This window comes from Polyodon spathula, chromosome 2, assembly GCF_017654505.1.
Source record: "Polyodon spathula isolate WHYD16114869_AA chromosome 2, ASM1765450v1, whole genome shotgun sequence".
Classification (NCBI taxonomy): Eukaryota; Metazoa; Chordata; class Actinopteri; order Acipenseriformes; family Polyodontidae; genus Polyodon; species Polyodon spathula.
In genome coordinates, this window is record NC_054535.1 from 30,757,226 (window position 1) to 30,771,668 (window position 14,443).

A 14,443-nucleotide genomic window follows, 5' to 3' on the forward strand; every position below is an offset into this window, starting at 1 on the left:
TGACAAATATATTTATTTTTGATCTTGAATAAAAGTGGAACCATTGCCATCACGAACACAATGGGACTATTGAAAGGGATGCTCACGCTATTGAGAAGTAAGAACTATTTCGAAGCCTAGGTTTTCACTCTTAAGTGCAATTATTGGATCTTTCAGGATATACACAGTATCAGTCCGGTAAATATTTCCTCACCTTTGTAGTTATTAGTAAGGAATTAAAACAACAACACGTTTGTTAATGTTCTTTTTTCATTTGTGCACCCGTGAGTTGAAAATTATTGTGATTCCAAACTCCGTTGTAGATTTCAACAAAGATATTACTATTATGACATGAGGCTCTGTGGTCCAGTGGTTAAAGAAACAGGCTTGTAACCAGCAGGTCCCCGGTTCAAATCCCAGCTCAGCCATTGGAACTCTCTGTTCATGACGTTGTGCAGGAAGTTCATGGGATCAACCACTTTAAAGTGTTTATGGACAAACTGTACTCTCTGTATCACGCCTCCCCTAAAAGCGCAAGGGAACTTAAAGAATGTGTGGCAAAAGTGCAAGTGGAAATCCTGAAGATTGACCGCGTTCAGTAATGTGCTGGGTTGAATCAAGTAGCTGTGCAGTGAAGGCAGTCTGAAAGAATTACCGTGCTCTCTTTCTTCACTTCCAGCAATCAGCAGCAGGTAAAGAAAAAAAAAAACATGTGCAGCGGACTCCAGAAACACCTGACACCTGGGATTACTCTGTGACACTACAAGAGTAAGCGGAACTGTCCCTGGAGGACAGTCAAGGGAAATCAACATCCACTGTGCACAAGACAAAATTCAGAGGCAGATTCGTGTTTTTGAGTGGAGAGTGCAAGAACCAGGTGAGCAAAACCTGCAGACTGACGCGAAGGGCATCACAAAATCAACCAAGCACAATTCTACTTGAGTCTGGCAAAGCAGCTGCAGTGTAGGCTCATCAACAATACAGATGAGCAAACTTGCTGCTGATGTCAAATTTATTTATCCAAGGAACTGGCTACAGGATGCAGACATAGTCCACGAAGAACGCGAAGTCCAGGCTCTGGATGAGAGAACGGTAGTGCGTGGATTCAGAGAGTACAAAGACGGTCACGAGAAGGCAATGCCAGCTCCAGTAAAACCTCGAGTAAAATGTATAAATGTCGTACCAGTGTCATCAAGTGAATGTGAACGGGGCTTCTCATGACTATTGTCATGACCACTTTGCGACCATCTCTGAAAGTGCAGACCATATCAACGCAACTTTTCCTTGGTAGGACCTCCTCAAGATGTTCAGTCCTGAGCCATATGTGAGATCTTGGATCGGGAAAGGAAGATACTCTGCAATGGATGTCAGGAGCAAGGGGAGGGAAGAAAAAAGTTTGAAGACAGCTTGATACAGCTGTGGAACCCTTTCCAGTAACTGTTAAAATAAATAAATAAATAAATAAATAATATATATATATATATATATATATATATATATATATATATATATATATATATTCTATATATACGGTGAGTTTTAGTGAAAAAATATAATGAGTTTTATTGCTGCCAATTCAATTTTTTTAAAAAACATTGTTTATTATTTTGTTTTTTTACAAATTAACAGTTTAAGATAATGACAAACAATTGTTACATTAATTTTGATAGAAGGCAGAAGGAAAGCGAGAAAGAGTGTCGTGCTTGGTTTCTTAGAAGGAAAATTACAGGAGAACTCACAGTCGTGAGTTCATCAACATGGGAAAGAAAGGATTGCTATGCTTTATAAAATTTTCCAGTACATCCCCTTTGTGTTTGATATTTTCCAATTTAAGGGAATGCATCAGATCCCTGATCCAATGAACAGTTGTCTAGCCATGTTGTGTGACTAGCCTAGACAAGGGAAAAGCAGGGTCTATCACAGAGGTTGTGAACAGATGGTTTATATCGACAGGGGCCGACCACCGCCTAAACTGAGCCAAAATCCTAAACTGAGCCAAAATCCAGAGGGAGTGACACACCACTGGGTTAACACTAAACTGAGAGGTAGAGAACGGAAGGGAGGAGCATAACAGGGCAGGCCCGTCTAGCTGGGGGTGAGATCGTGACCAATGGCATAGATTTTGAATGTTAGCTGACCAATAGCAAAATTGAAAGTTAGGTAGAGCCATACCCCCCCCCCACCCCCCCCATAAATGCGATGATTTCTGATATTGCCTGTAAAACCCTACTGGATGGTTAAAGAAGTGCTAACCAAAGTTTTAAAATAATTTAAAGCATTATAATTAGACCATATTTCTTGTGTTGAAAGATTTTTATGGTTATGTAATACACATTTTAAATTACAACTTTGAATATAACATTTAAAAAAAAAAAATGAAACCGTTTCTTCTTGGTATCAAATGACTTCTTTAGTTGCGAGGCCTGATTGTGGCTGGAATAAAACTGAGCTGCAGCACATAAGTCGTGTGCTAACAGGAAACAGGAAACACTTGTATAATCCAAAAGTATAAAAGACAAGAAAAGAACCACACTATCTTGTAAGAAACCATTGGATTGCTTGCATATTTCACCTACAGGCAGCTGTCAAAGAATTTCTGGCTTCATATATTTGTGAAAAAATGTATTACCTTGTGTAACAGGGCGAGCAGCCCTGTTCAGTATTTATTTTAGAACGGGGTTTCCCCCTCCGCCCCTGTACTGTGTTTTTGTGTTTGTTTATTATTAATATATAAATGTCGGCGAACGCCGTGTTTTGTTTGGAAAATGTATTTTGTTGTTTTTGTATATGTTGTTTAAATACCTTGTGGTAATGTCTGGCTGTCGGCTAGTGCGTTGTTAAACTAGCCAGCAGTCACACAATTAATAAACTCATGCAGATACGCCACGGTATTTAAACCCTGCAGTTTTCCCTGCTCGTGGTGGGTGTACTGAGGAGAGTACGGGAGAGCGAGGTGATAGGAAACGAAACTCGGCGTTCGTTATATATTAATAATAAATAAACAAACACAAAACACAGCACAGGGGCAGAGGGGGAAATCCTGTTCTAAAATAAATACTGAACAGGGCTGTTCGTCCTGTTACACCTTGATTCTCCTTGACTTTCTTGTTCTTATGGACTTTTTGAAGCCCTGGATGATTCATTATTACAATCGTATAAAATCTTCAGTAAAGCTAAAGTAAAAAAATGGGCGGATTGGAATTTGCAGAATATTGTTTATGAATGTGTTCATTTTTTAACATAAAAGTATGAATACTAAATATTTAAATGATGTTTAACATAATACTGATTCATCAAGGTATACAATATATACTACTGTATTTTATTTGTTACTGTGTTGTAAATGCATTTATAAAGTTTTACATTTTAAAAGTCGGTTTATTTTCTTAAACTTTCTTTAACCTGTCTTCTGTGGTTTTGTTTGCTAGGTTGCAGAAACTAGGTGCAAAAAAGTGTGCACCTCCAAATCTGACCTGAGGTCTAATGACTTCAGCATCGTGGGATCTTTGCCAAAAGATTTTGAACTGTCAAATTATGACTGTTACGGAAAACCCATAGAAGTCGAAAGTGGCTGGGGGAAGTTACAGGCCAAAAATAACAAGAAGCCAGCTCCACCTAAACCGGTCATTCCATCTGAAGCGAAACGAATCGACCTTTATGCAAGGGCTGTCTTTCCTTTCACTTTCCTGTTCTTTAATGTCATATACTGGTCTGCATACTTGTGATCATTTTGCCATCAATGTAATTCATGTAAGCTATGCTAACTTCTGCCCTAGGGTCAGTTTGTGATATGTTTTTCATCTGTAAAATAATATATTGCATTGCTGGTGCTATGTGATTGGAAGAAAACTGTAAAGCATCTACAGTTTGAATGACAGCATGACTTCGCAACATCTGTGCTCAAGCCAAAATATGGTGTAAATAGTTGTACAGCAAATACCTTTTTGGTAATATTGGGCAGGAAATTGCATAAAGCATCTTGTGTGTTAAGAAAAGAAAAGTATGTGATATAATGCACGAACATGCTTTGATATATATATATATATGTGTATATATATATGTGTGTGTGTGTGTGTGTGTGTGTGTGTGTGTGTGGTGTGTGTGTGTGTGTGTGTGTGTGTGTGTATATATATATATATATATATATATATATATATATATATATGATATATATATCTATATATATAATATATATATATAGATAGATAATATTCCTGAAAATTCTCTTTTAAGAAATGGTTAATTACCTTGTTCTCGTATTGATAGTTGATGGCATTGTGCCCCTGAAATGGGTATTGTAAAATATCTTAAAACAAGTGCAGGTTGTGTTTGTAAGTGACAGAAAACATTAACTGCTCCCATCTGTGTAGAATTTTAAAAACTAATAAAGGTCAGATGTCAAAAAATACAAGATTACTGTTTTTAAATATACTTTTTATTTTCTTGGAGGGACCAAAACAATTATTTTTAGTTGTTAATGAGGGTATTTGCTTCGGACTATATATGGTGAATATAATGCAACCTGGTTTAGTAATTGCTGTGATGGAAACAAGCAAACTAAATAGCAACGTTATAAGAATGATTAACTACCTAAAGATAGAACACTTGTTCCCTATGACCATCTCCCAATTTAGACTTCTCTTCCCTTTCAGTTTTCTAATAGTGAAAACTGCTGGGGGAAGTTTTTTCTGGCAGAGGTATTTGCCACCTGTTCAAAACTATTATTTTATACAAACTTCCTCCTGTTGAGTCTACATGGCTGCCACTGAGCAGAGTTAGCGTTAAGCCATGTTCAGTAGATGCTGTAAGAAGCACTCAGCTACACACTTTACAGAAGCCTGGTGTGTCGAATAGTATTGCATAACATGATTTTCATAATATATCGCAAAACCTGCATATGGGGAACACCTAATATAAAAATCTCCTGCAGTCTTGGGTATATATCTCATGCTTTTAGAAAATACTTAGACCTTTTCTAAAAAGCATTACTTAAGATCAGATTTCATTTCCTACATTTGTATTAAAGTGTTTGATGGCAGGCAAAAGAAGGTACTGTCTCCACAGTAATGGAACCAAATACATCTTACTGTAAGTTCTAGCACAACAGCGTCCTCTAGTGGCACTAAAGCTTAAGAGGAAAATGTCACTTAAAGGGAGGAGAGCACCCGTCTTTTCAGTTTAATTTGAAAAGTATTTTCAACGTACAACAAAGTAGTAGTTGCTGCCTACTGCGTAGAAAAATTGATTTAAGCACTTTGCACCTTCATATGCATAATCTTATTAATAAAAACAGGTGTTTATCAAAGTTTGTTTTGTGCAGAGATGTGAGTCTTTATTTTCCTGGAAAGTTTTTTTTTTTTTATTATTTAAATTTTTATATTGTGTTTCGTTCGTGTTTAATTCATATGCCCGTTTGCACTGCTATTAGTAGAACTTCAAACCCATGGCAACAATTAACATGATGACCTTTTTTTGTTTTGTTATTGTTGATTTGCTATTCATGGTTTTGTTGTATTCTAACGTTTGTTTCTCTTCATACTGCAAAGTTATAGAAGGTGAGGAAATATACAATACATAATGTTTATATGCAAAAATTTAATGTATTTATATTGTAAACATTTTAAAAACCTGTTTGACATTAGTTAATAAATGAATTGAACATATGGTTAAAAAGTAAACAATAGTCACAACTTTTCTGCAGGACAAGACAAGAGAAAGACACATAACAAGTAATAGAACACGATACATTTTTATTGAGTAATAAGTATTTTTTTTTTCTGAAGAAATGAATAACGAGTAATAAGTGACTTTTTTCAAGAATGTGCCTGTGACAGGATAGACGTGTGTGGTGACGTCAGGCCAAAAGCAGGAACAAAACAAACAAAGTAACTGCAGTTGCAAAAGATGCTGGGCTATCAGGGGGAGCAGAGCAGGAGACTAGGTGATCTCCTGAGCCTGGTGGTGCCGCGACCTGGGAGTCAGGCCCAGCGACCAAAGGTCCAGACATGGAGTGTCTGGGAGCCCCAGGCCAAGGGATCCAACCCCCAGGCGCCGGGCTGTGGCACAGGGGTGGTAGTCAGGGCTGTGGTGGAGGTGGTCTCCTCACCTTCCCCCCTTCTTTGTTGCTTTGTAGCTGGCATCTCCCTCTTCCATGGCCCCAACCACTATTCCTGGCAGCGAAACTGCTGTAGGAGGAACTGGTCTCCTGACCTCCCCCTATTCATGGCCAGCAGCCCCCCTTTGCAGTGCTTTGGCCACAGTACTTCTGTACTTCTGTGGCTGGGGGAGCTGGTCTCCTGACGCCCCCCCCCCCCCCCCCCTTTGTGGCTGGCAGCTCCCCTCTATGGGGCTCCAGCCACAGTATTTTATAACCTCAGACGACCCCAGGCGAAGCAGAGCCGGCACGACCCCAGGCGAAGCAGCTGGCAGTGATCCGAGGCGAAGGAGAACCTTCAGCGACCCAGGGTAAAGCAGAGCCCTCAGCGACCCGAGGAGAAGCAGAGTCCTCAGCAAACCCTGGCAAAGCGGGTCCTTCAGCAACCCTAGGGGATAAAAAGGAGACACAGGCAACCCAAGGCGATCCAGACATGGCATCCCTGAGCTGAGCAGGCGTGGCATCCCTGAGCTGAACGGGCATGGCATCCCTGAGCGGTGCAAGGCAGGCATCCTTGGGTGACGGTGGCAGTGGTTCCTCAGGAGGCTACTGCAGGAGGGGAGCCAGGATTAGCGGAGGTGCTGGGGTTAGTCCTCTCTGCAGCCGCTACAGCCTGATAGTTTTCAACCGTACTCCCCTCAGCAACCTATGCAGAGACTGCTGAGGACTGCCAGCATCCTGTCATGGTCCCTCCAGTGATGAAGGGAGAGGCAGCTCGTGCTTCTCTCCCTCTGTCGGTGGTGGAGACAGAGACAGCTCCTGCTGCTCTGCTCCTGGCGAAGGCAGCAGGGGCTCCTCCCCTTCCAGCGGCAAAGGCGGCAGGGGCTCCTCCCCTTCCAGCAGCAAAGGCGGCAGGGGCTCCTCTCCTTCTGGCTGCATTGGGGTGGGCACAGCAGGCATTCCTCTGGTGGGAGGGGGCAGTTGACTGGGAAATGCCCCCATCTCCACAGATGCAGCAACAATATTGCACACCCATGCTGTGGAGGAGGGCTTCCCAGCTAACCTCCTCTTGTGGCTGTGGCTCTGGTTCCACCTCATGTTCCTGAGGTGGGGGGTGGTAGTAGTCGGGCAACATGTGCCCGACTTCGCCAACTTTAAAGCACCACTCCTCCCCCGTCAAGCAGGTCATGCAGACGTCCACCTTGCCAGAGATCAGATGGGGTTTGCGACCAGATCCTCATTGCTGCTGCTTCTGCCACTGCTTCTTTCCCATTTTCTTTTCCTCACTCAACAGGTAAAAACAAAAAAGAAAACTAAAAGACAAAAATTTGCAGGATCCTTCCTGGCCTGAGTTGGAGGCTGTGGTTGATCCCACGAAGACACAACGTGTGACAGGGTGGATGTGTGTGGTGACGTCAGGCCAGAAGCAGGAACAAAACAAAATAACTGCAGTTACAAAAGACACTTTGCGCCGTTTATTTAAATAATCCAAAAAATAAAAGGTTTAAACAGAAAACACTGCTCACAGAGCAAAATAAAATAATGAACAAAACATGTCACAAACACAAAAATAACAATAATAAGTAGAAACACTACTTCGAAAACAAGCCATCAGTCATGTAGAACGTACCTTTCAACAAGAGGGGTTTTGCTCAAGGTATTTTCTGGAGCCAAAAAAGGGTGGGGTCCTTCGCCCCATCCTAGACCTGAAACACCTCAACGCCACATCCTCCAGTCACTCCAGTGCCCTAGTGCACGAGTGTCCCAGAACACTTTTATACGCATGCCTGCCGATACCATTGCTCCCAGCTTTCCTAGACAAAGTTCGGAGAGAAGTTCTTCTGGTGTCCCCCAGATGGCCCAGGAGAATTTGGTTTGTGAACCTTTGCCAGTTACTGCAAGGCCAACCCTGACAGATCCCGCTGCATATGAATCTCCTCAGTCAGACAAGAAGCAATCTCTGTCACCCAGAACTATCCAGACTCCACGTATGGGAGTGGGCTCTGAAAGGGACCTTCTGTCTGCCTTAGGGCTCTTAGACGCAGTAGACAGTACACTGCAGAATACTCCATCCTCCATGAGGCCACTGTGTGCCTATAAGTGGAGATATTTTCAAAATTGGTGTTTGACCAGAGGTCGACCCCATTTATTGCCCTATAGCAACATATCCTACAGTTTCTGCAAGATCTGTTAGAGGAGGGCAGGTCCCCCGCTACACTGAAAGTGTACCTACCTGTTTGCCATGTCCCCACTGACTCAATTTCCCCAGGCACTCATATTCTGGGGACCAATTTTCTAAAGGGAGCTCGGTGGCTACATCCTCCTAGAAAAGACTATCCTCCCTGAGTTGAGTCTGGACATGGTAATGGAGGCTCTCACTAAGGCCTTGGTTGAGCCTATACATTCCATAGAGTTTAAATGTCGCTCTATGGAGCCTTTTTGTTAGCCATCACCTCCACTAAGTGGGTTAGTGAGCTACAGGCTCTGTTAGTGCAGAGTGTATATATGCACATTTGGGACAAGGGTCCTTAAGGTTGCATGCTCACACCACAGAAATTAGTTTAGTGATAGCGAGACGTCCCTCATCTGCTGTCGGCTCACGCTCCCTTGCGACGGCTTTGATATACTTTCCTTAAAGTATTGTTGTTAGTCATCTTCGAATTGAAAGAGAAGAAGACCAACAAATCTTGCGAGGTCGCTGCAAAAGAGAACGTGGTCTCCGCGGAGTGACTACTTACATCCGTAACCTATCGTTATCTTTTAAACGATGCATAACACTGTGTAACAAAAAAATATTTTTTTTTTTTGTTCCTGGGTAGTAAGTGTTATTTCCTAATTGCTTATGCCTCAAAAGTATAGAAAATGGCTATTATTCTCCACAAACTTTGCTTTTGTGACCAGGACAGTGATATTTCCAAATATCACTATTTCCAATGGGAAAATGGGCAAATGTGTGTCACATTTGAGGCATAAGCAATTAGGAAATAACACTTACTACCCAGGAACAAAAATTGTGTTACATAATGTAATCACTGTTCCAAACCAATCCACCAGAAAATACGTAAATACAATATTCTTATATTTAAATTTTCTTTCCTGAATGTTGTCTGTCAATGTGCACTAAGTCTGTTTCCTCACTTTCCTAGCCGTTCAATCTATCTATTTAAATTTATTATAGGAAATAAAGTAAGCGGCAATACGGTAACTACAATAGCCACTAGTCTCCGGTTTAGATGACGAGTTTAAGCCATTTCACCCTTATTTAAGCATATCACAGTAAAAACACAGGACGGTGCTCTCTTGGACTTGTCAATGTCCATCAGTGTTATAATAGTGATAAGTTTATTTTGATGCTCGGTATATATTACAATACATTCTTAAAAAAAGGCTCTTTTGCACACAGTGATGTGCCCGCACTGTTTCTGTAACATACATGTTTACCTTAGTGTATTTTAACAATTCTTAAAATGTTATCTCAGGTCTAAATGTAATTCTTTACCAGCCTTTTACTAATATAGGAAAGCAAGGGAACACTTGTATATTGCAGTTTTGATTTATTATTCTTTTTTATTTATCCTTTCCTGAAGTTTAACACTTTATGTTATCACACACAAGTTGTTACTGTCTTGTCACAAAACAACTTTATAAATGACATTACCTCACAGTACAAGGAATCAGGGACTTAATAAGCATATGGCCACAACAGGGGATGCTAGGACAGACTGATTGGCGTTTCTATCAGCTACGAAGGACAAGTGGACTGTTCTGTTCCCCTTTTCGAACATTAACCCTTGTGTTATTGTTTCTCTTTGTGTGTACCACCGTCCTGTCCTGTCTGGGGTAAGTGTGATGTGTTACCATTTAGTGTGTACGAGTCATTTGGTGTGATCCCCTGTCTCTTCTGACTGTGTGAAATGCCCTGGCCTGTTGTTATGCGCTGCAGCATGTGTTGGATGAATAAAACTTGGTTGATTTAACTCTGTTGAATCTGTCATTAGTGATGGGAAAAGTGAAGCCTCCTAAACCATTGAACCCTCTGAATCATTTGATTTCGCAAAATATTCACTGAGCCGAAGCACATGAAGAGCTTCCTGGTCTTCAGTGCCATCTCTTGGTAGATCTGCACAATCAATCAATACATAGATTTTTTTTTTTTTTTTCTGTATCTAATCTACTCTATTGATTACCAGGAGATGCATTATGATCTGGATGTTCTTAGGTATCATGGTCAGCCAGTGACTTGTTCCTTCACATAAGATTTCTGAAGCTGATGGTGATCAGGGTAACCCTGGGACAACTACTGTACTAAGAGGGCAGTAAACACAATCTTTGTGTCCATCGTCTTGTGTATACATGATGCACGTCCTATGATATGATACGAGTGGTTGCAGTTAACCTAAGGACTTATATTAATGACCTTATTTGGCCTCAACAAAACCAGGAAAGCTGGAATAGTTCAATATACTGTAGGCTTTTTCCATCCAACTTTTAAGCTCGGTAAAACTGAATGTGTATTATGTTATTAAACTGTACTTTTGAATTTAAGAATTTGTTTTCTACGACAAATTAATTTGTTCCATGACTATTTTAGGTAATCTTGAATCATATTATATGTTAATTCAAATGATGTGATGAATACTATCCATATGTGGACTGTATTGGGGATTTCCCCAAATATAAACCAATCAGAACTATTGGTATTTTTTATTTTTTTATTTTATCGTGTCACTGCCAAAAATGCCTGATTTGCCTGATAAACACACAAGCAAATCCTATTGAATGTGTCACCTTTTGTTAAAGATATTCATTTAAAATAAATTACTCAGTAAAAATAATAAAACTAAAGCATCCATAACTTCAAAATGCTCAATCAAAAGGAACAGCTACATGAAACTGAACACTAGTGAAGGCTAACAGAATGAGTCAAGAGACATGTAGGTTTTAGTTTAATTTAAATATAAAAATTTCTTTCCATATTCAGAACACCAATAATTAAATTAAATACAACTTTCACACACACACACACACACACACACACACACACACACACACACAATAATATATATATATATATATATATATATCTACACACACACACACACACACACGCATGATATATGACATATAGTAAAAAAAAAAAAAAAAAAAAAGCATAATGCATTAAATACAGCGAAAAATGCATAATACATGAAATAATAGCAGCAACACAGCAGCTAATAGCAGATATCAGGCTTAAAGAGCATGGAAAGCAAGAGAGAACAGGTGGGTCTTGAGAGCTGATGTAAAGCGAGCGATGGTGGGAGCATCACGCACCAAAGCTGGGAGAGAGTTCCAAAGAGTTGGAACCATGAAGCTAAACAAGCATTCTCCAAGTGTCGTTATTCAGTTTTAGTCCCCGATCTGGAATGATAATTCCTAAAAATGCCAATATGTTATGGCAAACTCACGTTGGTACTGGTAGTGGTGTCAGATACATCAAACAATCTTGTTTGATGTATCGATGTATCTGACACCACTACCACTGCTGTTCACTTCACATTATTCAGGCTGTGAACAATTTACAGCAATATATGAGAATAAGACATAACTCTTCCCTTCCCTCGCTGTGGTAATGGTATGGACTATACTCTCTCAGTGATATCTTGTGGCAGAAATCATAGAAAAACAATCAGAAACATTAAGCTAGAAAGCAGAAACTATGCACAGGTTTCAAATAAGGCATGTAAAAGAGAGGAAAAAAGTTATAAGGACACACATATCTGAGTTATCTTGTCTACACACTAAGCCTAAGGTACATGTATACTTAAACACTTTTATAATAACACTGTAATTATATGCACAATATACTGTACACAGGTACCATGTTTCTTTCATATTTTGACAGACTTCTATTAAAACTTAGATTAATTAGATACCATTTTTTGATTGCTTGCCTGCTATCTGCTATAAAATAATATATATATTATATATATATATATATATATATATATATATATATATATATATATATATATATATATATATATATATATATATATATATTACTGTGCTATTTGAGCGTTGGGATAATCAATTGTAAGCAATACAGATAGGAACAGTAGCCAGATGAAGTCATGAAATGTACAAACTGTAAAAGCCACACAAAGGTAACTCAAATAAACATTTTTTTTACTCGGCTATGTTCGTGTTGTTACGTCCTCATTAACATTCCTCCCTTGTCTGTGTTGCTGAAAGGAGAGCTCCAGTGAACGGTGAGAGGGAGTGCAGTGCTCTTGTGCGAGTGAAGGTACTGAGATACAGTGGGGCAGCAGCAGCAAGAAAGAAAAAAAAAAAAAGAATTCTGCATAAAATAATTTTTCTTCACTTTTGGAACTGGAACTAGGACCTCTGAAAGCTATCATCAGCGAAAAAAAAAATATCGGTGATTTCCTTATAAATTACGTCTCCAACATGAATAGGATCTAATACCTACAGCTTTGCCGAAAAAAAAGAAGGATTATTGTCCGTTGGATGTGGTTATGTTTTCTTTGGAAATGCAAAAGATTATGCATTTATCTGTCTTCCTTGTTCCTGTTTTTTTGGGACTGGCGTTTGGTGGCTCTTCCAGTGTACAAATTGGTAGGTAACAGATAGATAGACAGACAGATAGACAGACAGATAGATATACAGATAGATAGATAGATAGATAGATAGATAGATAGATAGATAGATAGATAGATAGATAGATAGATAGATAGAACCCTCTTCAGCTCATAAACCGAGTTAAATTAACTTTCAGAGCATGTAGCTTTAGGACATACCAAGTCTTTAATTATGCCTCGTTAAATCTAGAGGTGCTTGTAGATATTGGCAAAACATGTATTTTTCGTGTGATGGTTAATTTACAAATGATGACATGTAGTGTTTGTATATTATTTATCACATTACTAAACGATATTTTACTATATATAGATTATATATACTAATATATATAAGATAGTTATTATATATTATATATAATAGATAATATATATAGATATATATATTATATATATAGGAATATATCGTGATACGATCTTACTATTATATAGAATAATATAATAAAATAATAATAATAATAATAATAATAATAATAATAATAATAATATAATAATCAAATAATATTAATAATGCTTTAATCCCACAGTTCATATGTAACATTTCTTTATTTTTTACAACAGGGGGTTTTATTTCCAAGGGGTGCACGATCAGGAATACAGATGCATTTCGAATAGGAATGGTTCAGTTTCGCCACTCCTGAGTTTAGACTGACGCCCCATATTGACAATCTGGAAGTGCAAACAGTTTTTGCTGTCACCAATTGTTGTAAGTAAATAGTTATTTTACCTAAGACTATGTGTTAGATTAGCTAATAATTATCTATATATATATATATATATATATATATATATATATATATATATATCTTATATATATATATATATATATATACCCGGAGTCACAAGGCTCAGTGTTCCACCTTTTTCATTAGGCTACTGTTTAAATAATGACCAGTAAACCTTATCCATGTGGTTTGGAAATCAAACGAATTAAGGTATATGACAGGTGTGACTTAATTCAGTACATGGCAGCTCAATGTCAGCCCCGGAATTTTAATATACAACAATTATACACGCTTAATGTGAGGCTAGCAAAATTGGATTTTAGACTAATCATCCAACATTGTATATCATGCAACCTTTTTTTAATTATGTTATTTTAAGTCAGATTTTTCAAGATTGTCAGGTTATGTTGAATATGTAGTTTTACAGCAGCAGCCTCCTAATAGGGTAAAAGGACCAACGTTTCCTAAATAAACGATTGTATTTTATACATTAAAAAAAAAAAAAAAAAAAAAAAAAAAATACTGCCGTAGTCGGTAGTTTTGTTATGAAAATCCACCATGCAGACTGATGTGATATCAGTAGATTATTTATTAAATACACGCTGTCCCTGGAATTAAACGGTGACATGAACAACTGTTCCAATTTAAAGATTACCATGGTGATGTATGTACTGTGCTTTAAATTAGCATTTGTGATTTCTCAAATAAAGTGATATTCTCAACGATTATGTCAAAGCCTGTACATATGTCTATTTGGGAAATGTAAATAACATCGAATGACTCAGGTTGAGAGCATGCACAATTTGTTACCTCAAAATCAAAATCGTGCCTATTAATTTAATAATGTAATGGTCTTGGGGGTCTACAATATTTATCTGCACAAATATGACTTACTGAAACTGCCATATGCATTATTAAAGTAAGGTGAAAGAAGACTTTCTTTTCTTTTTTTCTTTCACATATTTTTACACACTTTGGGAATTATTAAATGTGATGATCCATATTAG

General features: G+C 38.4%; 2 protein-coding genes across 2 annotated transcripts in view; both read left to right on the forward strand.

The window, feature by feature from the left end:
* LOC121295236 (glycine receptor subunit beta-like) overlaps positions 1–3,992 on the forward strand; it is a 34,740-nt gene extending 30,748 nt beyond the window's left edge. Inside the window, exon 10 of the mRNA XM_041219669.1 lies at positions 3,408–3,992. Coding sequence (XP_041075603.1) covers positions 3,408–3,704 — 297 coding nt within the window. The 3' untranslated portion in view covers positions 3,705–3,992. The remainder of the gene's footprint in view (positions 1–3,407) is intronic.
* An 8,282-nt stretch (positions 3,993–12,274) lies between these two features.
* The window catches only part of LOC121295240 (glutamate receptor 2-like), a 53,820-nt gene continuing 51,651 nt past the window's right edge, over positions 12,275–14,443 (forward strand). The window contains 3 exon segments of the mRNA XM_041219681.1: positions 12,275–12,691; positions 13,273–13,337; positions 13,339–13,417. Coding sequence (XP_041075615.1) covers positions 12,592–12,691; positions 13,273–13,337; positions 13,339–13,417 — 244 coding nt within the window. The 5' untranslated portion in view covers positions 12,275–12,591.